Source organism: Myodes glareolus, chromosome 3, assembly GCF_982192425.1.
Source record: "Myodes glareolus chromosome 3, mMyoGla1.1, whole genome shotgun sequence".
Lineage (NCBI taxonomy): Eukaryota > Metazoa > Chordata > Mammalia > Rodentia > Cricetidae > Myodes > Myodes glareolus.
The window spans coordinates 28,620,897-28,646,948 of record NC_142028.1 but is presented as its reverse complement, the minus strand read 5'-3'; the positions used below and the strand labels follow the sequence as shown (position 1 = coordinate 28,646,948).

At 46.4% G+C, this 26,052-nt stretch overlaps 2 protein-coding genes across 3 annotated transcripts in view; one reads left to right on the top strand and one right to left on the bottom strand.

The window, feature by feature from the left end:
• The first annotated feature begins 4,707 nt into the window (after positions 1-4,707).
• Nanog (Nanog homeobox) lies at positions 4,708-10,644 on the top strand. Its single transcript, XM_048444009.3, has 4 exons — positions 4,708-5,220; positions 7,855-8,120; positions 9,367-9,456; positions 10,210-10,644. The coding sequence occupies exons 1-4, from the start codon at positions 5,061-5,063 to the stop codon at positions 10,642-10,644; spliced, it is 951 nt and encodes a 316-aa protein (XP_048299966.3). The 5' UTR covers positions 4,708-5,060.
• A 12,494-nt stretch (positions 10,645-23,138) lies between these two features.
• Positions 23,139-26,052, bottom strand: part of LOC125407019 (solute carrier family 2, facilitated glucose transporter member 3) — a 72,808-nt gene continuing 69,894 nt past the window's right edge. For both annotated transcript variants that reach the window (XM_048444293.3, XM_048444294.3), the window contains one exon: positions 23,139-25,458. In XM_048444293.3, the coding sequence (XP_048300250.1) occupies positions 25,252-25,458 (207 nt within the window). In that variant the 3' untranslated portion in view covers positions 23,139-25,251. The remainder of the gene's footprint in view (positions 25,459-26,052) is intronic.

Below are 26,052 nucleotides of genomic sequence, written 5' to 3'. Positions count from 1 at the left end.
TAAGTTGGTGGAGCACAGTGACACATGCATTTCATCCCAGCATCCTAGCGCTCAGGAGGCAGAAGCAGACAAACAGATCTCTGTGAGTTCAAGGCCCCCTCGGTTTACACAAGAAGCTTTCAACGCAGATCTTTACTGCTAACTCTGACCAATTTTCTAAGTTTGAATTCAAAAAGTCCGTTTTCCTTTTCTTTTTTATCCAATGCATTTTCCCAGACACCCCTGACTTCGGCTGTCCCGCCCCTGATCTCTCTCCTCCCAGCAGCTCCCAAGATTTACAACTTGCTGGCTCCCTGGTTTTTCTTTCAAACCTAATAAAATGGCCCTCTAGGTTTAAAAGAAGTCTCTTAAGTGTGAAAGAGTGGCTCCCACCTTCATTTGCATACAAAGCCTTGGTTCTCCCTTCTCTTTAATAATATGATAAGTATCAACTTTTATGCCTTGTTTGTTTGTTCTAGATTAACAGCTCTCAAACAATACCAAGTAAAGATGGAAAGATAGCTTGTATAGTCTGTGATGTGTGTGTGTGTGTGTGTGTGTGTGTGTGTGTGTGTGTGTGTGTGTGTGTGGGCAACATGAGGATTGTACGCAGCCAGAGCCTCTTCATGCTAGCTGGGAGTTTACAAAGGGAAACTCGTTTTTGTTGTTGTTGTTGTTGTTGTTGAGACAGAATCTCTCAGTCCATACGCTGGCTGTGATTCTCTCTCAAGGGTTGAGGTTTCAGATGTGAGCCACCACATCCTGCTTCAAGGAAAAACTCTGAAATACAGATTCCTGGTCCTTACAACCCTCTCTAACACAGAAGCTGGTGCTGATGGTTGGTGTGAGAGCCTTTTCTAGAGTTTAGAGACACATGAGACAAAACAGGCTGATGGTGGGGAGGATGGGTCAGCAGGGAAAAGACAGACAGATGGTAGGGAGTTAGACAGACAGACAGACAGACAGACAGATAGATAGATAGATAGATAGATAGGAAAATAGATAGATAGAAAAATAGATAGATAGATAGATAGATAGATAGATAGATAGATAGATAGATAGATAGATAGATAGATAGATAGATAGATATGACAGATAGGTAGATGGATGGATGGATGGACGGACGGACGGATGGACAGAGAGGCAGACCAACAGTTGATAGACAGATAGATAGACAGACAGATAATAGACACAATATTAGCAATATAAGAGAAGTAAAGACAGGCACAACAGAGCATGTAAGAGGCAATCATGAGTTCCAGGCTAGCCTGAGCTACATAGAAAGATCCAAAAAACAAAAATGAACACTGAAAACTACTTTCACCCAACAAAGAAAAGGGGTGGCATTTAGAAGGAAAAATGTAAAAAAAGCAGTAGAATCCAGATATGTTTTTTATAAAATAATTATTGATTTATTTATATTGTGTGGCAGTGGGTGAGTATGCAACCTGTTGGAATACAGGGAAGGATATGGGGATATGGCCTTTGATGAAGAGCTGAAGCTAAATACACTTGCTGAGCTATCTATGGAGACTTGTCCTCCTGTCTTTCAAGTGCAGGGATTTCATACTTGGTACTAAGGTGTTATGCAGGGCTCTGGATCGAACCCAGATCCTCATGTGTGCAAGGCAAGTACTCTAGCAACTGAATTGCATCCCCAGGTCCACAAAACGTTTTTCTGAGGTTTTAAAAGCAGAAGGCTTGGGATCTGTAATTTTCCCTCAAATGGTTAACTCGCTGGAATTCCCTTCCCAGATCCATCTCTTAGTATTTCTTTTCTGCTTGTCTAGCCCATCCGGAGGATTCAAGGCTTTGGATTTCTCTCCTCTGCCCCACCTGCTTGGACCCAGACACTGCACATCCTACCCCCTTTTCAGTACTAATCATACAACAGTAGGCTCATCTCTTGCTTCTGTTTTGATTGTGCTTTGCCTCTCAGGGGCCTCACTCAGCATACCCCTCCTCCACCCACACAGCCCATCACAACCAAGTCAGGCCTCAAGACAGTCTCCACCTTATCCAAACTGCTCCCCTGGGTAAGGAATGTGGCCAGCCTGGCATTTGATGCCAGCCTCCTTTGTCTCCTGGGTCTTCCACCCAGAGACTCTCACCCTGGACACAAAGGGGCAGGACAGGGATGGGGGTTAGGGGCTGATTCGTCAAAGGCCCCTCCCTATACAAAGACCCCTCTGCAAGGAGCTGAGCTTCCTGTACCAAGCCTTTGCGGAGCTTGGGGTAGGGCAAGGATTTGGTGGCCTTGACCCCATGGACCCAGAGGCAAGAACTGGGAACCGGCTTCGAACGTGAAAAGTCCAGTTCTCGGTACCTCCTCCCTACTGGTCCCAGCCCTACAACTCCCCTCCCAGAGGAAGGTCAGGGAAGACAAATAGGTGTTTACGGAAATCCTGGCTCCCTCGGGACACACCAACACACCTATCCTTACAGAGTGACGTCTTGGCTTTATAAACAGAAGTCAGTTTTTGTGGGAGCAGAGTGTGCAGCTGTGGATAGAGGGCCCCACAGTCCAGTGATGAGAGTATGTCAGGCTACACAGTCAGCCCCTTGCCCCCCCACAGAAGAATAAGTAGTTATTTTAAAATTTAAGTGTTGTGAACCAGGCAGTGGTGGTGCCCAGCACTCAGGAGGCAGAGGCAGGCAGATCTCTGTGAGTTTGAGGTCAGTCTGGTAAACAGAGTGAGTTCCAGGATAGCCAAGGGCACCCAAAGAAACCCTGTATCAAAAAACTAAAACAAGAAAAAGAAAAAAAGAAAGTTGGAAGTCTTAAACTGGATCTGGTGATGCCTGCCTGTAACCTGTAGGAAATATCTTCTAAACTCTGTATAATTCTTGATATTCTGAACATTCTGTTCATTCAGTGCCTAGTGGGGAGAAAAAAAACCACACCAGAGCCATCTTATTCTTAGCCCAGTGAACCTGTGCAAGGCAGGACAGCACTTCCCTTGCTGGATCATTTCCACTCTGGGGCTTGTAGTCCATCTGTTCATTCTTTAAAATATTAATATCTCACCCACTAGGCCGTAGTGGCGCACACCTTTAATCCCAGCACTCGGGAGGCAGATCTCTGTGAGTTTGAGGCCAGCCTGGTCTACAGAGCAAGGATAGCCAGGGATATGAAGAGAAATCCTGTCTTGAAACACACTCTCTCTCTCTCTCTCTCTCTCTCTCTCTCTCTCTCTCTCTCTCTCACACACACACACACACACACACTTTAAGAATATATATACACACATACATACACACAAAATTCTAAAGTATTGTTTCTTTTTAAAAATTTCCTCACCCCTAAAAGTTGGTGGAGGAAAGAGAATGGCATTAAAATAGTAAATCTGAAGACCCTGAGGGAAGAGGATACAATTCCAATGTCATTTTCCACCTTCTTCCAGCTGGGTGTAGACAGAGGTCAGCCAGCCACATTAGTTTATATTTAGTAGTGTTCAAATGAAATAAAAAATGATTGCTTTTAATTTTATCATGTTGTCTACCAGATTAAAGTTTTTAAAAAAATCTCAAAAAAGAAGGTCATTCACACTTAGTGTTTTGCAAAATTCACATAGAATCTCAACTAGTACCCACTGTGATATATAGTCTTGACATGATCGATGTTATAAGAATATAGCATTTCCTCTGTATAACTCCTAAAACACACAACAAGTACTTCCCTCTCTATTCACACACACAGAAACAGACTTAACAAGCTAGGCTAGAGCTATACTCACTCATTTGTATAAAATAACACTTATCTGTGAGCACGATGGTGCTTGGCAAGCCTCGAACTGGGGGTGGAAGAAGAAAGATTGGGAGTTCAGGGCCAGCATCAGAAACATAGTGAGTGTGCGGCCAGCCTGGGCTACATGGAAACTCTGTTTCAAGGAAACAACCAGAACCAAATTAAAAGATAAAATAAATTCTTTAGTCTGTTGCTTAGGAGGCTAAGGCAAGAGGATTGCAACAAATCTGAGGTCAGCGTAGGCTACAAAACAAAACAAAAGCCCCCAAATTTATTTTAAAAACTCCTCAAGTTGTGGCTGGCTGGCACACATCCAATCCCAACAGTGGGGAGGCAGAGGCAAGCAGATCTATGTGTGTTTGCGGCCAGCCTGGTCTAAACACTGAGCTAGTAAGACCCTGTCTCAAAAGCAGAACCAACTTGGGCATGTTAAAGGTACAAACCTGCTTACTGAGGAAGGAGCCCAAGAGTCTCAGCGGGTCACAGGAGCCCAAGAGTCTCAGTGGGTCACAGGTCCTTCCTTCAGACTTTTGCTTCAGCACGGCATTTTGGCTAGAAAGACTTGCCGATCTTTTCCCCGAAACGAAAACTAAAAAAGAGCCAAGGTGGGAGCTGAAAAGGACTGCCATTTTGAAACAGGGACTTGGACAAGTTCTGCGTATTTTGTAATGTCTGCAGGGAGAGTGGAAGAGGACATAGCCCCACTTGAGACGTCCAGGGATGGGGGTGCTGCCATGGTTTAACGGTGGAACAAGGTAAAGCCACAAGAAGCTTTTCTTTCTTTCTTTCTTTCTTTCTTTCTTTCTTTCTTTCTTTCTTTCTTTCTTTCTTTTTTGTCTCTAGATTAGGTGGCCCCATTCCTTTTTCCCTTCCCACCTCTGTCTGGGTCACTCTCCAGCATCTTTTGCATTACAATGTCCTTGGTGGGCCTAGCAGGTGGGATTAACTGTGAATTCACAGGGCTGACGGGGCGTGGGTGCTGGGTTGGAGGGGGTAGGGGGCAGGAGGCGAGAGGGTGGGCGGAGGAAAGGAGTTTGAGGGGGAGGAGTGAGCCAGGACACTGGAATCTACCACCTTTTAAATTTAGAGCATTGAACTGTCGGCCTTCTGCGAGGCTGAGCTTGTCTCTTGCTTTGTTGCTGGGTAGACTGAGGCTCGCTTCCTGCTGGCCTCTTGATATTACATCATATTTTTTCCCCTCAACATTGAGCCTTAGAGTCTTAGCCTTGTTGTTAGAAGCCTTTTTTTTTTTTTTAAAGTCTCTGATTTCTTTCTTTTCTTTTTTTCTTTCTTTTTTTTTTTTTTTTTTTGCCCCTACTGATTTCTGGCTGACATGAAGGTGGATCTCCCTGGTCCCCACAGTCTGCCTTGCTATGACAAAGCAGAAGCAGTGAATGATGGAGACTTGTCACCAATGCCTGAAGTTCATGATCCTGAGGAGAACAATTCTTCCTTTCAAGTGTCTGTTGCTGAGATATTCCAAAAAGAGATCGGTAAGTTCAATCCCCCAAGAACTGAATCAATGAGGGGGAGAGAAGGAAGAAACGGGGTGAAGGGTTATCGCCTCTTTATGAATTGTAGTCCATAATCAGGTGTTATTATCAACCTTCTGGACACACCTCTTTGAAGTTTTACTGGTGACACCAATGTCACCTAGTGTCGAGCTGTCGTAGAGAGCAGGGACAGAGTCGGGCAATTCAAGGCTCTTACAGTGTGAATTTGAAACCCTAAATGTTTTTGGCTCTTTGGAGACAAATGTGTTGCAGTAATTTAGCAAGGTGATTCTCTCATCTTAACGGTGCTGGGCAGCAGGTGTCGTGGGTGGTGCTCTCAGCAGCTGGGAGACCTAACACCCCAACTCAGTGACGAGTACCCGGTTTTCAGTGAGGTTGAACAATTAGTTTGCGGTTTATCCAAACGGCTTCTTTTTCCTAAAGAAGTGGTTGGCTTTTCTCTCAACCTTTGGCGGGAATGTGGGTGTCTCTTAGCAGCCTTGCACTTGTGAGCACGCCAACTAAACCTCAGTTCCTCACACCGAGCCGAGCCGCTGGGGCCAAGGTCTGGACAGACTCAACCCAGAACTGCTAAAGTGTGTGTGTGTGTGTGTTTGTGTGTGTTTGTATACGCACACACACGTGTAGTGTACGCAAGCCCTACCACAACAACACACCCAGGTCGATGATCACTGTCACCTCTTTGCTGAGCTTTAGGTTTAATATCTGTCATTTTGGTTGGTAATTTTGATGTGGCAGAGTGCTGGGTTGGGGACGAGCGGGTGGACGGGTGGGGGTGGGGGACATCTTCTGCAAGCAAATTCCAACTGTGTGTTTGGTGAATGTCCCTAGTGCCGTTCTGAGGAAGAAGAGACCGATAGTCAGTCGTCCTCATCAACTCAGACAGTGAAGCCCAATAGAAGCAGGCTGCCCACACATGCTTCAGGGGCTTGCTTCAGTTCTAGACTGCAGAGTCGGGGTTGAGCATCGCGTCACCCTGGGTGCTATAGCTAGGGAATGCCGAGGCAAAGCTGGATTCAACCCTTCGAGTCTCACAAGTGGCCTTATGGCACACAACTAAAAACCTAGCAGTGGGGCAGGGAAATTGGGGGCTTCGTTTTAAAAAAACAAAAACAAAACCCAGCTGAAGACCTAGAGGAGAGAAACAAAGTCGGTTCATTGGAATTTTCCTTGTATTCATTATTTATTTATTTATTTATTTATTTATTTATTTATTTATTATGTGTACAATATTCTGTGTGTATGCTTGCAGGCCAGAAGAGGGCACCAGACCTCATTACAGATGGTTGTGAGCCACCATATGGTCGCCGGGAATTGAACTCAGGACCTTTGGAAGAGCAGGCAATGCTCTTAACCGCTGAGCCATCTCTACAGCCCCCTGGTATTGATAATTTAAATGGCTGACTGTTTTTGTTTTTGGGGTGGGGTAGGGTTTCAAAACAGGGTTTCTCTGTAGCTTTGGAGCCTGTCCTGGAACTTGCTCTCTATGTTGACCAGGCTGACCTTGAACTCGCAAAGATCCACCTGTCCGCGATTGCTAGGCTTAAAGGCACGCACCACCAGCCTGGCTTTTGTACCAGCAGAAGGAACCACAGTCACAGTACCGTTTGGAAACAGGCCTCTTTAATTTCTTTTCTTTTTTTTTTTTTTTTTTTAATGTTGGAGACTAAACCCAGTGCTGCACATTGGTAATGGTAAATGATTTTATTAAACCTTGGAAATTTCCTTCGATAACATTCAGTTCAATGGTTTTCTTTATGACATTTTCATGCGTGCATGTTAGTTCATTGATATGTTGGTTCATGTATGATTTTTGTCATATGACTAGACTAGAACTGATTCGTGGTAGAGCATGAGCGGTCCCAACAGGGTTCGACTCCCAGCACCATGCCAAAAAAACTGGGGGAGATAAAAGTCCCGAAAATCTGATATCTGGGATTATAAACCAGCACTCAGAAGGTAAAAGGAGAATCACAGGGGAAAACAAACAAACAAAACCCAGAGACTATATGCTAGGCTCTTGACTGCTAAATGCTTTTGCTATTGATTTATTAATTAATTAATTTCCTTATTTTATATGCACTGGTGTTTTGCCTGAATGTCTGTGAGGGTATCGGATCCTCTAGAACTGGAGTTACAGAGAGTTGCGGGCTGCCATGTAGGTGCTGGGAATTGAACCCAGATCCCCTGGAAGAGCTGACAGTGCTCTTAGTTGCTGAGTCATCTCTCCAGCCCATTTCTTTCTTTGTGTTTTTAACTGGGGCTGGTCTCAGCCTATGTCAGCTTCTGGAGCAGTTAGGCTTCCAGCGTGTGCTGCCCACCTCCCCACTCACTGCCAGACGCTTACACTGTACGGAAGGTCACAGTCCTAATTGAGAGAAATTAGGCCTATGACGATAACTACTTGGACAATGAATATGTTAAACCTAAATAGTATCTGGGAGGTTTTTGTTTTGTTTTTTTCTTTTTTTTGAGACAGGGTTTTTTTCTGTAGCCCTGTTTGTCCTGGAACTAGCTTTGTAGACCAGTCTGGCCTGGACCTCAGATTGGCCTGCCTCTGGTGTGCCCAGCTGAAAACGGTTTATTAACAACTTATCTGTTTGTTCCTAGCAGGCTCTCCTTGCCCCTCCTCTGTGAACCCACCATCTCAGGACAGTTCTGATGCTCCTAACAGTCCCATAAAGCTCCCCGCTCCTGAGTTTGAAGAGGGCACTGAGAATAAGGCGGAGGACAAGGTCCACACCAGGAAGCAGAAGATCCGGACTGTGTTCTCTGACACCCAGCTGTGTGCGTTGAGGGACAGGTTTCAGAGGCAAAGGTACCTCAGCCTCCAGCAGATGCAAGAACTCTCTGCCATTCTGAACCTTAGCTATAAACAGGTAGGGTTGGTTCTTTCCTGCCGGAATATAACTGAACGAGGCTGATTTGCCAATGAGCGGGGTTAACACCTGGACGCCTCTCTAACCGAGGGACTATCCTTTCTCATGTTGAAAATCAAACAGCTATGTGTATGTAACTCGTGGTTCATAATTTGTCCCCTTGCGTCCCGTCAGTTACTTTATCTTCTACTTCATTCCCTGCACCCACCACCAGCTCCCAGGTCACAGTCTCACAATGCAGCCCTGACTGGTCTGAAACTTAATGTGTAAACCAAAATGGCGCTATGCTCACAGGTCTGCCTGCCTCTGCCTCTGCCTCCCGGTGCTCAGATTAAAGCAGTCCTCACCACACCCAACATTTTATTATTTTCATTTGAACCAGGCACAACAGCACATCTCAGCATTTGGGAAACAAATGGGGCTCCGTGAAATGCTGATTTAAAAAAGAAAAACCAAATGAAGTAATCTCTTCAGCACATATACTAAAACTGGAGCGGTGTACAGAAGTTCAACCTAGATTCTTTTTTGATTTTTCAAGACAGGGTTTCTCTGTGTTACAGCCCTAGCTGTCCTGGCACACTCTCTCTGTAGACCAGGTGACCTCAAACTCACAGAGATCCACCTGCCTCTGCCTCCTGAGTGCTGGGATTAAAGGCGAGCGCCACCACTGTTCAGCTGGCTGCCTTTAATGGTAAAGTTACAGACTGAAATGAAATGAAATGAAATGAATGAATGAGAAGGCAGTGTGCAGCCAAACTCTCAGCACCCAAGATGGAGACAGAAGGCTCAGGAGGCCAGGCCAGCCTGGAGCTCAGCAAAACTCTCAATGAAAACAGAAAATAGCATGGTGATGGTGGCACAAGCCTTAATGTAGACAGCTGTGTAGTGTATGTGAGGCCCTGGGACCAATCCCTAGTACTTACTATTCCCCCACCCCAAAGGAAAAAGAAAAGAAAAATAAAATTGAAATTTGTCCCCTGATCTCCATGTGTCCCCCTCAATGCTAATAAAAAATAAACAATATTTTTAAAATTTATGAAGCTGGGCTCATCCGCATGTCTATATGGGTGTTTTGCCTGTGTGTATGTCTGGGTATCATGTATGCAGTTCTCATTGGAGGCCGGAAGAGGGCATAGGTCCACTGGGACTGGAGTCACCACGTGGGTGCTGGGACTTGAACCTGCGTCTTCTGGAGTGCTCTTGTCCGCATGTCTTAAGTTTTAAAAAGCCCTGTCACTTTCTGCAGGTTAAAACCTGGTTCCAAAACCAAAGAATGAAATGTAAGCGATGGCAGAACAACCAATGGCCGAGGTCTGGCAACGGCATGACAACTCAGGTAACTGGACACGTGAGACACTTTGCTTTTCGGCTCCCGGTCGCCTGTGTCGGCACCATCTCTGGGCCGCCCACCTGGAAACGCCCGCGCATTTCCAGGAAAGTAGTCCGTGGATTTAAACCCCTGCTGTTCCTTTTCAGCCCTGTCCTGTTGTGTCTGTCTCCCATCAGTCCCGTTGCCCCTCCCATGCCCTCTCCTCACTCAAGTGATTGTTTGGTTAGAAGTATCACCCCAGCCCCTGGCATCCATATACCCAAAGAGTCTGGGGTGTTTAGATGGAAGCTCCACCACAAGCCCCCTACCCTGGGATTTGCCTCAGTCTAGACTTCACCCCCGAGAAAGCCCGCCAAACCCTCCTCAGAGATGCCCAAGACCACTCCCACAGGGTATTTTAAACAGCAACCCAGAGAACAAACAGGTGGTTTTCCAGTCTTCCTTCTCCATCTCCTCTCTTAAGGCCTGGAAGGCCACCTGGGACCGCTTGTATCCATTAATTCCTGGGCTGTTTCCAATTGGGTTTGATTTGGTCTGATTTGGATTATTGTGTTGGCGGAGAGGTTTATCGGGTGGCAAAAGCTTTTCAGTGATCTTTTTTTATTTTTTGAGACGGGCTCACAGTCTGGGATCCTCCTGCCTGTCTCAGGAGTGCTGGGATTGGAGCATGTGCCCCCATGATACTCTTTTTCATATTTCTTTGGCTTATGACTTTAAATTTCCTTTTTCACTCATTGAGTTAATCACCTCTTCCAGAAGAGTTCTGTATTTGTGGACTATTCCAGCTATCCTCAGAGCTATCTGAACACATCCGGAAGCCTTCCAGTGTGGGGCAGCCAGACATGGACCAACGCTTGGAGCAGCCAGACCTGGACCAACCCAACTTGGAGCAAACAGGCTTGGAACAACCAGGCCTGGACCAATCCAACTTGGAGCAGCCAGACCTGGACCAACCCAACTTGGAGCAACCAGGCCTGGAACACTCAGTCGTGGTGTTCTCAAGCTTGGAACACTCCCTTCCATAACTTTGGGGAGGATTCCCTGCAGCCTTACATGCAGTACCAGCAAAATTTCTCTGCCTGTGATGTGGAGGCGAGTTTGGAAGCCCCTGGGGAAGGCCATACACATTTTGGCACCCCGCAAGGCTGGGAGTTACTCCTGAACTACTCTATGAATATGCCAGGGGAGCTGTGAGGAGTGGAGAGCCCAGTTTCAAGTCAGGGCAGTGGCTGAATTTCTTCTATCAGGGATTTCAAAGATTTCAAACTGGTGTGGCTTCTTGAGACAGGGTTTCTCTGAATGTAGCCCTGGATATCCTGGAACTTATTCTGTAGATGGGACTGGCCTCAAACTCGGGGATCTCTCTGTCACCACCACACCAGGCTTCTTTCAAAGATTTTTATATATTTTTATTCTTTTGGTGCCAGAGAGCAAATCTGGGTCCTTGAACATGCTGGGCACCCACTCAACCACTGTACCCTGCAGCCTCTCGTCATGCATTGTCTTAGAGCTGTATAACTTTCTATAGTGTTGTGCTGAAGATTAAGCCAAAAACTTAGGGAACACTGACCTGTCTCCTCCTCCTCTCCCCTACATATTCACACACACTTACCCACCCCAATCCTGGCTTGTCTTTTCCTTAGAAGCTTGGGTCTTGGTGTGTGTGGTGTGTCGATTTGAGGGGTGGGGTTTAACTGGAGTCTGAAGGAGGTTGGAATAACTTTGATCCAGGATGCTTGAGTGTCTTTAGGACGCAGAATCTGAAGCGAAAGAATAAAGCTTTATTCAGATACAAAGGGCCGCTCTAGAGGATGAGGCAAAAAGGAGCATGAGTTTGAGGCTAGCCCGATACACAGTAAACTCAAGACCGGCACGGAGATGGTGTCTCAACACAATAAAACAAAAGCTTTGGTTGAAGGAAGACTTTGGTATTGGCAATTAGGAGATTTACCTGTCAAGTGTGCTTTGCTTGACTTCCCCCGTGTCTTTGGAGTTTCACCATAAGCCCTGCTGTGTTCCTGTCTATAGAAAGATATTTATATTTGACAGTCCCATGATGAACCAATGCCTGCTTGACTAGTCTAAAATAAAACACTAACTTGACCTGTAGTGCTCTCTCTGCCTTGCTTTCTCCTAGTGGGGTTTTTGGTCTGTGGGGCAGGGTCTCATGTAGCCCAGGCTAGCCTTGAAATCTATGTTGCCAACACTTGAGGCTGAGTGGAAGAATTAAAAGTTCAAGACCAACCAGACTGCACAGGGTTTGTCTTTAAAACAAATAAGCAAGGCTGGAGAGATAGCTCAGAGGTTAAGAGCCCTGACTGCTCTTCCAGGGGTGCTGAGTTCAATTCCCAGTAACCACATGGTGGCTCACAACCATCTGTAACGAGATCTGGTGCCCTCTTCTGGCCTGCAGCAGACAGAATACTGTATACATAATAAATAAATCTTAAAAAAAAAAACAAATAAGCAAAAAAAACTATCATGTGACATGGTGCTCATGGTTGGATCTACTGAGTTTGAGGCCTGCCAAGGCTACGTAGTGAGACCCTGTCACAATAAACCACAGCCCTGGATGAGCCGGCCCAATGTGGCAATGGCCTTGTCGCCAAGTCTGACAATCCTCACTGGATCCCTGGAACTCACATGCTGTAAGTGGGGGAGAGGGGGAGAAGCAACTCTTGGGCTTTCTGCTCTCACCTGTGCACACTGACATACACGTGCACACACACCAAATAGATGTACTAGCCAACAGCCAGGAAGACAGGTGGTTAGCCAGTAGAATTTTGCCCAGTACTGATTATGTGTGTGCTAAAAGAGTGGTTTTGGCTCGGTGGTGGCCCAGCACTCAGAGGCAGGTAGATCTCTGTGAGTTCGAGGCCAGCCTGGTCTACAAGAGCTAGTTCCAGGACAGGCCCCAAAGCTACAGAGAAACCCTGTTTCGAACTCCCCCCCCCAAGAGTGGATTTTGTTTGCTTGTCCTGTGCACCCTCTCACCATCCCCAGTCCTCACCCTGCCGCTTCCCTTCCCCCCCAAGGTGCCCTCTTTAGCTTCCATCCGTACCTCTTACGGATGTGTGTGCACACAGATTGCCTGTTCCTTATCACGCATGAGAGTCTGAAATAAGTCTGGCTTATTTCACTTGGTTCCAATTAGCTTCTTCTTTTTTTGTGTGTGTGTGTGTCTGTTTTGAAGCAGGGGCTCAGTATGTAGCCCTGGTTGTCCTGGAATCCACCATGCAGACCAGGCTGCCCTCATATCCACAGAGGTCCCCCTTCCCCTGCTTCTGCTTGAGGCTAGTATTAAAAGTGCCACCATGTCTGGATGTAACTGACCTCCTCTCCCCTAGACAAGGTTTCTTTGTAGCTTTGGAGCCTGGTCTGGAACTCATTCTGTAGATCAGGCTGGCCTCGAACTCACAAAGGTGTGCCTGCCTCTGCCTCCTGAGTGCTGGGATTTAAGCTGTGTGCCACCATGCACACAGGTGGAATTGTTTTCTTTATACTTTAAAAATGCATTATTTATAGCTTAACAAAACTACAGTAGAGACTGGAGAAATGGTTCAAGGGTTAAGAGCACTGGCTTCCCTGACAGGACCCAGATTCAATTCCCAACACCCACACGGCACCTCACAACCTTCTGTAACTTCAGTTCCAGCATGTTTTCTGCCTTCTGCGGTCTACTGACATGTGGTTCACAAACAAGCATGCAGGCTAAATCCCATATACATAAAAAGAAAAGTGCTGCATTGTGTATACATACTACAGTTTTGTTTTTTTTTTAAATCCATTTGTTGGTGAACATATAGGCTTTTTCTGTATCTTGGCTTTTGGAACTAGTGTGACAGTAGACATGGATATACAATTAACTGTCATTGTATGCTGACCTGGCGTCCTTCAAATGGACGTCTAGGATTATAGGCGTGCACCTTTAGGCTTCTCCAAATTTAGGCATCTCCTATTGAACCATGCTGTTTTTTCTTTCTTTGGTGGTTGCTGGTCGGCGTTCAGCTGGGTTCTGCTATAGCTTGACAACACTGGAGACAGGAGACTAAGGCTTGAAATTAGCATCTGTCTGACCTTTATTCTTAGGAAGACAGGCAGATACAGAAAAGCCTGTCCTTCCCCAAAAGGCATCAAGCAATTTTTAGATTTTTTTATGTATATGAGTTTTGCCTTCCTATAGTAATGTACGTACATTCCTTGCAAGCCTGGTGCCTGTGAGGTGAGAAAATCAGGTTGAGCTCTCTGGATCTAGAGTTGGAAACAGTTGTGGGTACTGGGAACAGAACCTGGATCTTCTGCAAGAATAGGAAAATTTCTCCAGTCCCAGAAAATTTGGGGGAAGGAGGGCTTTACAGTTTGGGAGGATTATACCACAGTGGTTGGAATGGCGTCCTAACTGGAGCAGGGGGTCAGCTAGGCATGTTGCATCCTCAGGAACTGGGGAGCAATGGATAAGAAATGAATGTTTCAAAAATGTTTTATTTTTTTAATCACAGATATGTGCCCTGAGGAGGCCAGGGCCTTAGGTCCCCTGGAAAGATGGTTGTGAGCCACCTAACATGGCTGCCGGGAATCAAACTCCAGTTCTCTGGAAGAACAAACACCGGTGATCCAAGAGAGTGGTTTTCCTTCCTATGAAACAGGAATGGACGAGGGCACCCTTGACAGCACACTCGGCCGAGCTTCAGTGACAGCCACAGGAACCAGGGGCTCAACAGGTCTTGTTTTTGTGTAAACTGGGGATTAAATCTGGGCTTCCTGATTCTAGGCCAAGGCTCTTCCCTAAGCTTCTCCCCCCCCACCTGCTTGGGGGCGCCTTCAAGTGTTGTTAGGGGCACTGAGACTGTTGGGATGCCTGGGAGTAAGATAAGGGTGGGCTAGGAGAATAACCAGGAAAGATTTGAATTTATTGATAAGATAAAAGATACATCCACCTGGGGTAGCTGTGTATAAACATTCAGTTTCTCTGCGACATAAGAAGGAAATTAAGTTAATATGACTCCGATTGTATTAATTATAGATGACCTAATTATTGGTCAGTCTTATTAGATTTAGCTAAAACAGCACAGAAAAACATGGAAGAAGCAAGAGACATCTAGTAATTATCACAATATCCTTGCTTGTCAGTCATAACATCTGTTCTCCTGACCACTCACCAGGGTGCCCCAAAGCACTGTGAGTAGAATAGGTTCCATAGCTCCTACTCAACTAAGGAGAGGACTGCTTTGGTAACCAGAAATATTGGAGCTCAGGGTTAAGAGCACTGGCTGCTCTTCCTAGAGGTCCTGAGTTCAATTCCCAGCAACCACATGGTGACTCCCAACCATCTATAGATCTATAGGATCTGATTCCTTCTTCTGGCATCAGGTCATAGATCACTCATATACATAAAATAAATGTAAAAAAAATATATATATACTGTCCCTCATTGTGCCACACAGGGCACATCCACAAAGGCCAGGGCTATCTTTCGGCAAAGCCCAGCCTAATAGCAGCTAAAACTTTCAGCCTTCATCTTCTGTCCTTGTCTTTAATTCTTGTGACCATTCGCATCAACGGAGATGGGTCCCTCCCATCGCCACAAGCCCTAAGGACCCTCGCACAGAGGCCGCTTCACTTCAAGTCTTTCTGGTTATGTGATTTAATCGGATTCTAGCATTTGTGTGTGTGTGTCGGGGGGGGGGGGTTGTGGGGGTTGTGGGGACCAAATCCAGGGCTCTATCCACATTCTCAGTCCTCGGTGTGAGAATCTTGATTATCTTTGGTTTTACCTTTTCCAGGAGATTACACCAACCGCCGGGGAGGTGAGATGGTGTGAGAAGGCTCGCCAGCTGCGGTTTGCCTCGACTTTGCTTCAGCCTCTCCCCAAGGGACCTATTCAAATGCCTCAGTCAACTGATTCCTGAGTCCCAAGCTGTCATGGGACCCCCAGCTGACTTCTTTATTTAACAAATTCTCTTCTTCTCCTGCCTGGCCCCTCTCCCTCCTCCGTCTGGCAGTTGTCTGCCTTCCCTTTGTAGCTCACCCCCGGACCTGTTTTCTCCCACCAGCACTGGGTTTTCTGAAGACTCAGGGTTTATTCAAAGCACAATTAACCTTTTTTTTTCTTCACCCTAAGAAGCCAGATCTTGGGAGTAACTGACTAGGCCTGTGCTTCTGAGCTTGGAGTCTGTACCGTCCAGACTCCAAGGCAAATTCAATCTAGCATGCTTGTTCCCTCGGGTTCAGAAGGATATGACAATTAAAGCTAGAAAATTCAGGAAGATTGAAGTTTTAAAACACATAAACTCTTCGCTTTGGGAGAAGAAAGAGAGAAAGCAAGTTTCTAAGAAAAGCGGGGTAGGGAAAGACAGATTGGGCCCATGGATGAGTTTTCACTTCCTCTCACATCAGCTTGTACTTTCAGTGAACCCACGCCAAAAAAAAAAAAAAAGGAGTGGGGGGGGGATGAGGGAAGAATATCCTTAAGTTAAATTCATACTTTCCTAATTTTAGGGTGCCTTTTTCAAGTTTTTTAAGGTGACTTATTACACACAGTGAATTAAAGCTAAAATTAGATTGCTTGGGGGCTGGACAGGGGGCTGGCTCCACGGTGAAGAGCACTTCCTGCCGCTCTGAAGGGACCCAGTTCAGTTCCTAGCACCAGGACAAGTGGCTTCACAGTGAGCTGCTGGTAACTCCAGCTCCAGGGGACGTCCTGCCTCTGGCCTAGCTAGGCACACATGCACAGGCGTGTGCGCGTGTGCACACACACACAAACACACACAACTGCTAAGGAAAATAAATCAAAAAGAAAATTACCCACGAAAAGCTAGTAAAGACAGCACTAAGTCTTTTGAGCGTCTGCCTTCGCAGTAGTACCAGATTAGAAGAGCGGGTGTCTCATTTTCCTGCCACATTTTATGGCTTTTGCTGTTGCTTTAAGCTGAGAAGAAGAACAGTCTTTAATTTTAGTCTTTGAGCAGGCACAGTAGTAGTGTCTGTAGTCACTAGGAAAGCAGAGGCAGACGGGAGGATTGTCGGGGAGTTCAAGGCCTACTTGATTTTACAGTCAGTTTCAGACTGCACTCTGAGACCCCATCTCAGAACAACAAACCCCAAAGACTGGGCCAGCAAGAAGTCTCAGTGGGCAGAGGTGCTTGCCGCAAGCCAAGCCTGATGACTGGAGTCAGTCTCTCAGATCCACGGGGTCGAGAGAAAAAGCTCCACACAGCTGTCCTCTGAGCTCCACAGACGGGCAGTGGCATGCACCCCTCCCTACTTCCCAGCGCAAATACATGTAATCATAATAACCCCACAACCACAGCGAACCCCCTTTGTTATTGCCCTGTTCAGCTGCTGAATTTCCTTTTTTCTCCTAATAACAGCAAGCACTGTTTTTGTTTTTCTAGGCAGGACCTCTCTGGGCAGCCCTGGAACTCACTTTGTAGACCAGGCTGGCCTCGAACTCACAGAGATCTGCTTGCACTTGGGAAGCACCACTCCAGATGCAGAGGCAGACAGAACTGACGGGACTGTTACACAGAGAAAGCCTGTCTTGAAAAACAAAAAAACCAAATGAAACAAAAAAATTTCTGTGTATGAATGTGTGTGTGTGTATATACTATAACACAGAAATGTAACAGTTGGCTGTGCATTTGATAGGGAACAGAGGGTGAAATATGCGGAAGGGATTGGAGGTACCAAAGGGAAGGAAGGAAATGATGTAATTATGTTATAATCCCCTAAATAAAAAATTATAAGGGGGCTGGAGAGATGGCTCAGTGGTTAAGAGCACTGACTGCTCTTCCAAAGGATCTGGGTTCAGTTCCCAGCACCCACATGGCAGCTCACAACTGTCTGAAAATCCAGTTGCAGGGGATCTGACATTTTCACATCAATGCACATTAAATAAACCATAAAAAATATTTAAAAAAATTATAATAAACGACTACTTTGCAAGACTATATATCATCAAATAAATGAAATAAGCACATTATTATTATTAAAAATAATCTTTTTTAAAAGATTTATTTATTATGTATACAATACTCTGCCTGCATGTATGCCCACATACCAGAGGAGGGTGCCAGATCTCATTACAGATGGTTGTGAACCACCATGTGGTTGCTGGGAATTGAACTCAGGACCTCTGGAAGAGCAACCAGTGCTCTTAACCGCTGAACCATCTCTCCGGCCCCCATATTAAAAATAATCTTAGAAGCTGGGCATGGCAGTGCACTCTGAGTGTTTAGGAGGCAGAGGCAGAGGCAGACAGGGCTCTGTGAGGCTTAAGCCATTGTCACCTACACAGCTAGTTTTAGGTCAGCCAGGGCTAAATCGTTGAGACCATAGCTTAAAACAAGACAAAATGAACAATAACAATAAAATACATTCACTAAATACCAAATCAACTTCAAGGAAAAAAGTAACATGGTTTCACGACGTTGCTCTGGCTGGTTCTGGAAGAAGCAGAGGCCGCTGAAACGCAACATCACAGCAGCAAGGAACTGCTAAAAAAGTAAAGAAAAAAAAAGAAAAATTCATCCTGGAGCCAGAATTTTTTTTACTTCCCCCCACACCGACATCAGTATTTCTCTGTGAAATAGCCCTGGCTGTCCTGGAACTCACTTTGTAGACCAACCAGGCCAGCCCCGAACTCAGAGATCCACCTACCTCTGTCTTCCAAGTGCTGGGATTAAAGGCAGGCGCCACCACACCCAGTGAGCCAGAATATTTTTGTTAGGCAGTTTTATGGTTTGTTGTGTGCATGTGTGTGTGTGCGTACACATGCATGTGTGTTCAGGTAAAGGGTCAACATTAGTGTTGCTCAGTCACTCTCGACGATGTTTTCTCCTTCAGATTGAATGGGCGGCAAACCCTAGGGACCTGGTATCACTTGGGCACAAAGGGACCCAACTCAAGCCCTAATGCTTGTGCCGCAGCCCTCTACGAACTGGCTTTGCTTAGCTTTAATTTCAAAATCAGAATTCTAGACCTGGGGGAGAACCAGTGAACAGTGGTGCCCAAGAACTCCAGGAGAGTGTAGAGACGACCGGCACCGTGACAGACAGGCCTGGAATCTCTGGGGTTAGAGTGTAGAGACGACCGGCACCGTGACAGACAGGCCTGGAATCTCTGGGGTTAGAGTGTAGAGACGACCGGCACCGTGACAGACAGGTGTGGGATCTCTGGGGTTAGAGTGTAGAGACGACCGGCACCGTGACAGACAGGCCTGGAATCTCTGGGGTTAGAGTGTAGAGACGACCGGCACCGTGACAGACAGGTGTGGGATCTCTGGGGTTAGAGTGTAGAGACGACCGGCACCGTGACAGACAGGTGTGGGATCTCTGGGGTTAAGAGAACCGCGCCAGCACGGTCTGGAACCACGAGTCTCGGCGGAGGGTGTCCAGGTTGAATGAAATCCACAGAGCATGAGGTTGAGGTGAAACAGCAGCTTGTATATTGTTCTGCTGGGGCTAGCTTTTATACCATGGCACCAAATGGGGAGGGGGCTGCGGAGGGACTGTCACCTGACCCAAGGAGGAACTCTCACCTGACCCCAGTAGGGGTCAAGGACTGATCTCGTGCACTCAACCTTCACCTGTCCCCAGTAGGGACTGTCGCCTGACCCCAGCAGGGATCAAGGAATAGTCACGTGCACTCAAACTTCCTCATCCAGCTCCAGGAGCAGAGGGAAGTTATGATTCTTTGCAGATAAGCACCTCAAATGGGGGCAGGGAACTATAACTCGGGGTAGCAATTCCCGCATTAGAGTATCGAGACAACCGGCCCCGTGACAGACAGGCCTGGAATCTCTGGAGTTAGGGGTGATGTCGTTAAGGTAAGCAGTGTTACCTTCGGCAGTGCTGATCATCAGGTTTTGACATTGCTGGACCCGAAGTTCCCGATGGCTCCCACAATGTTCACACCCTTACTTTGTTCCCATCAGTCTGCTCAGAGCAGATGAAAAGGTAGGAAGTCACTGTGCTGGTCCAGTGTTTAGTGTGAGCAAGATGCTTCCAGGATCTGGATGCAATAGGGCCAACTTTTCATCCTCAGATTGTGGGGCCCAGAACAGGTTGGCCACACCGCTGTCACATTACTGGCTGGCAGTACTGGGTTCCAGGAAAAGCCATAAGCTGACACCACCCAGGGAGGGCCAATATCTAAAGGGAAGTACCTGACATTTCAACCATTACATAAGATTAGATTAGATAAGATCACCAGATGTCCCTGAGCCCAGGACTCACCTATTTCCCTTTTGCTAAGATACCCCTAGACAAATGTCAGTCAATCAGGGTCCTGAACCCTGGAAATCACCTCACCCCCAAAACCTCTACCGGGTCTGGATTGGACACTCTCTGCTCTTAACCATTCTTAACATACGGGATTCAGTTACTGTGGTGATCTTTTCGGGGGTGAGGGGATCCCTGCGCTCTGGCATAACACAGATGTTTCCGAGTAGATGTTTTGAGCCTGGGCTACCTAGTAAATTTGAGGCTTGTTGTTTTAACTTCAACACAGTGGCTGGAGCCTTAATCTCCTGATATCTCAGCCAGCAATGGCAGCTCGGCAGTTACTGGCCTGCTTCTCTAGTGGTAGCGGCTCAGGCACCTGCCCTACAGCTGCCGCTAAAGGTAGCTTCAACTAAATGTCTATCATTCTAATTATAAGATTGAAGATTCAGAGGTTGGAGTGAAAGCCTGCAAGCTCAGAGAGGCTGAGTAGCAACTAGGTAACCCTCTGTTCCTTGCAAGTGTCCATGAAAGACACATGCTTCCGCTTCACCAAACCGCAAACAAAACCCACCTGACTACTTCCTGAGTCTCTACCCATTCCAGATGCCTTCTGATGCTCTGTGGTTACTTTCTGTCAAATAGTTGATAAAGCTGCCTCCTGACCCAAGGTTGATTTTATTTAATTAACATGAATGCAAACTCGGGGTTCACAGTATAATCAAATATCCCCCAACAGAGGCCAGCAACAGCTACATGAGAATGTGTCAAATATTAAAAACTTAAAATGTGGACTGGAGAAATGGTTCGGCAGTTAAGAGCACTGACTGCTCTTCCAGAGGACCCAGGTTCAATTCCCAGCACCCACATGGCAGCTCACAACTGCCTGAAAATCCAGTTCCAGGGGATCTGACACCTTGACACCAATGCACATAAAATAAAAATAAATCATAAAAAAAGTTCTTTAAAAAAAACTTAAAATGTATATGTATGGTGTGTGTATGTAGTATGTGAAGGGTTGGTGGTATGTGTGTATTTGATCTTGGTGTGGGTTGGGGCATGTCTGTGGAGTGTGTATGTGTTGGTGTACGAGACAAGGCTTCCTGTACAGCCTGGGAGCTCTGGACACTCTTGCCTTCATCTCCTGAGCTCTGCTACCACTACCAGAGTTCTTCCAAACATATGTTCTTTTTAAAGCTGCCCCATCCGTGACTAGGAGGAAGGTGTTTTTGTTTTCAAGACAGAATCTCTCTATGTAGCCCTAGCTCTTCTAGCCCAGCTGGTCTCGAACTCACAGCCTGAGTGCTGGGATTAAAGGCATGCACCATAATACCCAGCTGTCAAAATATTATTTTATCTAATTTTTACTTCTATGAATGTCTTGTTTATGAATTCTAAAGTTGTTTTTGATTTTTTGTTTGTTTGTTTTTCGAGACAGAGTTTCTCTATAGCTTTGGAGCCTGTCCTGGAACTCACTCTGTAGACCAGGCTGGCCTTGAACTCACAGAGATCCACCTGCCTTGGCCTCCTGAAAACTGGGATTAAAGGAGCACACCACCACCGCCCCACTTTTGGATTGAAGTTAATTGGTAGACATTAGATGTCCCTGATAGAAAACAATATTGTCAATGACTTCTTCAAAAAAATTATTTTATTACAATATTGTCCCTCATTTTTTTCTTCTTCTTCGAGAGGGTTTTTCTGTAGATCAGGCTGGCTTCTAACTCACAGAGTTCACCTGCCTCAGCCTCCTGAGTGCTGGGATTAAAGGCATGCACCACCACTACCCGACTAGGTATTGTTCTTGATTTGTGCTGTATTTTGGAAATGATTTTTCTTGTCCAAAATTTGGTACGCACTATGGTGATGCTGAGGTCGCAGAATAGTAAGAGGTATTGTTCCTTCTTCCCTCCCTTCCCCCTCCTCTCTCCTTTTCTTCTGTTTTTGAGGCAGGGTATCACTGTGAAGCCAAAATGGCCTGGAAGCTACCATATTCCCAAACTAGTCTCAAACTTGCCCCAGTCCTCCCGATTCAACCCTTTCTGGTAGCAGCGGTCTATAATTACAGCTACTCAGGAAGCTGAGGCAGGATCAAAGTTCAAGGCCAGCCTGGGCAATTCAGTGAAACTTGGTTTCAAAATAAACTCTTTTAGTCTGGCAGTGGTGGTGCTCACCTTTAATCCCAGCACACACAAAGGAGGCAGAGGCAGGTGGATCTGAGTTCGAGGCCAGCCTGGTCTATAGAGTGAGTTCCAGGATAGGCACCAAAAGCTACACAGAGATTCTGTCTCAGAAAAACAAAACAAAAACAGAAAAAGTAAAAGAGGACGGGAGTTCAATTCCTTCCTATCACCCTCAAAAAAAAAAAAAAAAATAACTACAACTACATATGGGGTAACAACATCCTGAGTAAATGTACCCTCTCAATAAAGACCTGATAGAAGCGTGGGATGGTGGTACATTCCTGTAATCTCTACACATCGGAGGCAGGGGTAGAAGGATAAGGAATTCAAGATCATCTCAGTTACTTACCAAATTCCAGGCCAGCCTGGGCTATGGAAGACCCTGTCTTAAGCAGGTTTTGAGAATCATGATTCATTGGTCCTGGTCGTGGAGTGATGAGCAACTGGAAGGGTTAAACAGTGGATACCTGCAGGAAGGTCCTATTCATGCTCAGGAATTGCAAGGAAGCAAAGCGGAAAACCGGGGCTAGACAGTTAGCAACTAGCTTCCTGATGGGAAGGGAGGGGTGCACCATCCTCTCATCCAGAGAACCACTCAAAGCCAAGTGTGCCAGGTTCGAGGCCAGCTTAGTCTACATAGTGAATGCCAGACCAGTTGTATGTCTTTAAACAAAAACCCTCTGTGCAGTGGTACATTCCTTTAATCCCTACACCAAGGGCAGGCACAGCTACTCAGAGAAACCCAATCAAATATCTTTAGTCCCATCAGCACTATCATGAAGCTGTGGAACAGAAAAGGGTACATTAGGTGTGTTTTCCATGACCAGGGACTGGAAATAAACGGCAAAGGGAAAGGCAGTAATTCTGCTTTGGTTGGGCGTGCAATCCACCACAGGCTGACTGGGAACTAGCTGCCTATGGCTCTCCGGGAGAGTGACGTCACACTGACCTCTGTAAAGGCATGGGGTGAACTTCAGAAAAAGAAACACTGTGAGCAAAGTCGGGGAGAGCCATGAGCAATGCAGAACGGCCTCTTCAGTAACCCCTGTAGGAAGCAGTCCCCGTGGTCTGCGTTTGGAGCATTCACCAGGTCTCTGCCTCAGGAGAGCAGGGATCACAGGTACACACTGCCACACTGCGATGTGCAGGGGTGGATGAATCATGATGCTGTGCACACAGGACACCACCCACTATGTTCCCAGCCCCACAGCCAGGACTTCAGTGATTGTTTGAAGCCCAGGAAAAATGAACACTTGGGGAAAAAAATAAGCTTGTTGACATGACATACATTCAGAATCTTTATTTCAAAACCAAAACTACGGTAACATTAATAGAAAGTACATATGGAAATATTTACAAGCTGGCCAGTGACAAATGGAAAGATTCCACCCAGTGGTACTGCCAACTCACGGAGGAGCAGAAGAGGGAAGGCTAAGGAGCCGCCTTTCCCCAGCAAGGGCCCTCTCTTCATAGCTTTGTGAGTTTTTGATCCCAAGTCTCAGTGACCACAGGGAGTCAGGAATAGGTACTGAAACTGAGTACTGAAAATACTGTTATATGCAAGGGTTTGCCTAAAGGGTCTGGAATGTGTGAGCACCAAGAGGGACAGAGGGGCCCAGTGACTGACGGAAAAGGGGGGAGGACCATCAGGGCCATCTCCATAGGTGAGCCAAGTAGAGACTGCGGGGATGGCTGTGGAAGGGGATCTGTGACCCACGGCAGGCAGGAATCTTGACATTCCTCCCAACACACTACAGTGTCATGTTTCCTAGCTCCTTTAAAGACAAGTCTCCCTCTATACACAACTGGGTCCTCAGGAGCCCCTACCTCACACTTTCCCTAGTTCCATCACCCCTCCCAGCTGGAGGGAGGCTGAGCCTGCCACCCCCAACCTCAAGGAAGCAGCCTTCTCCAACAAGAACAGGGAGCCAGAGGAGTGCAATCTAATCCTGGTGTGAACGCCACCTGGCAGAGGCCCCGCAGATCATGTACACAAGAATGAGTGTGAATAGAGTCTAGCAAAAAGAAAATGACAGGAACAGGGGAAACAGGTACCTCACAGCCAGAGCAAAGTGACAGTGCGCATACATTCATATCCTCAAGCGTGGGCCACACTGCACAATTCCACTGCTCCTACAGTGTCCAGCAGAGTCAGGGCCCCTCGGGCACTTAGCACAGTATCACAGGAACACGGTGACATGGGAGCCTGAGAGTGTCCCAGGCGTAGACAAGCATGCCATGACTGCAGAGCAACACGGTACTCAAACAAGGTAATTGATAATCATTCAGGAAAAACCCTCTCCCAGAGCTGAGGTAACAAAGTTCAAATTTGCTATGAATCCCTTTAAACCAAAACAAAACAAAAATCAACACATAAAATCTCTTAAGAAACAACACTGAACTAAGAAACGCCTATCAAGAACTACTGCATTACATCTGCATGGCTCGCTCACCAGCTGGGTGGTGGGGGGTGACCGGAGGAAAACAAACTGTGAGTTCATCAGGACAGGAAGGAAGTGTCTGGCCCAGGCAAAGGAGAGAAGCATCCTGCAAGCCCTCCTCCCTTCTCTGGACTCCATGCAAAATCAAAGGCCACCAACACCACTAACTACAAAGCCCACCTTTGTAAGAAGCAGAGATTTCAAATAACACAACATAAAAACTCTAATCTTAAAAGGCTCACAGAAAGCCGTGAGCCTTTTCCTACAGGCACTCACTCTTCTGAGAGAACCTCGAAGAGACTTTGTCTAGGACGGAGGCAGCTCGCGCACCCACTACTAATGTCTGCTCTCCATTCAGGTTACGCCACCACCCTCCAGCACCAAACCTTAGTTCCTTTGTACCTCTCTTTAAACACCTCCCTCCAACCTAATTTTCTTACTCTTTCATTATTTGGTAAAATTACACTTAAAAAAATAAATATTTATGCAATAAAACCTGAAGATAAAATAAATAAAACTCAAGTTACTTAGCTGTGTGGAGCTGTGTCAAGTGAGGAGGGCTGGAATCCCCATGGCCCCCAACACTGGGAGTAAAAATCCCTTTGTTTCCCTGCAAAGCTGAGATTGGGGGAGGCAGGACTGCATCCCATTTCTACTCCCTAGGTGAGGGGATCCCTAGAATCTAAGGGGAACTGCAGCCACTCCTTCCTGACAGGAAGGTAGATTCACTCGATCTCTCCAGATTACAAGAGAAATATCCAAGAAATGTAACAGTTAACAAAGCCATTGATGATCCGACTAACCCCAGCCTTGGGTGAAGCTGACTGTTCATGAGTGTGTGGGCTGAGAAAGGATCACATAGCAGCGTTCAGAAGCAGTCCTGGTTCATCCTGATGAGGTCTCCCTGCTTTCGGGGAGGTTGTTTTCCGCACTGGAGGGAGGTGAAGGAGGTCCGCCTCAGGCATTGTCAGGGCGCTCCTTGACGGGCTGCACGCTGTTCATCTCCATAGCAGAGGCTTTCCCAGCCTGTGCCTGCCCCTCGAAGGCCCGGGTAATGTCCTCGAAAGTCCTGCCTTTGGTCTCAGGGACTTTGAAGAAGGTGAAGATTAAGAAGATCACGAGGAAAACAGCGAAGACGATAAAAACATAGGCTCCCAAGAAGGCCTAGGAGACAGGGGAAGAAAGTTGGTCATTGGCAGTTGACTGGCTCATTTCTAGCTGACCTTAAGCTACAACGCTTCCATATTAAATGAATCGGCAAGATTACTTCACTTAATACGGCACGATGTTTCTCTGCAATTCTTTGTATCATTTTTAAAAAAACATTTATTTCATATACAGTGTTCTGCCTGCATGTATGCTTACAGGCCAGAACGGGGAACCAGCTCTCATTATGGATGGTTGTAAGCTACCATGTGGTTGCTGGGAATTGAATTCAGGACCTCTGAAAAAACAGTCAGTGCTCTCTCTTAACCTCTGAGCCATCTCTCCAGCCCTGTATCATTCTTTTTTTGTATCACCTAGTCAAACTAGGTGCTTCCAAATACTTTCTGAGGAGGATTTTGTTTTGTTTCTGATTTATTACATAAAGCATTTTCTATTCCCATGGGTCTTTCTAGAAACCTGGATTTTAAAACTTATAGTCAGGGGCTGGAGAGATGGCTCAGAGGTTAAGAGCATTGCCTGCTCTTCCTAAGGTCTTGAGTTCAATTCCCAGCAACCACATGGTGGCTCACAACCATCTGTAATGGGGTCTGG

Bases quoted from the DNA above. Each gene is read 5' to 3' on its own strand.
- Nanog (XM_048444009.3), top strand. From the start codon at position 5,061: ATGAAGGTGGATCTCCCTGGTCCCCACAGTCTGCCTTGCTATGACAAA. The intron at 8,121-9,366 runs GTAGGGTTGGTT...CACTTTCTGCAG, and splicing joins TGAACCTTAGCTATAAACAG to GTTAAAACCTGGTTCCAAAA. The intron at 9,457-10,209 runs GTAACTGGACAC...CTCTTCCAGAAG, and splicing joins GCAACGGCATGACAACTCAG to AGTTCTGTATTTGTGGACTA.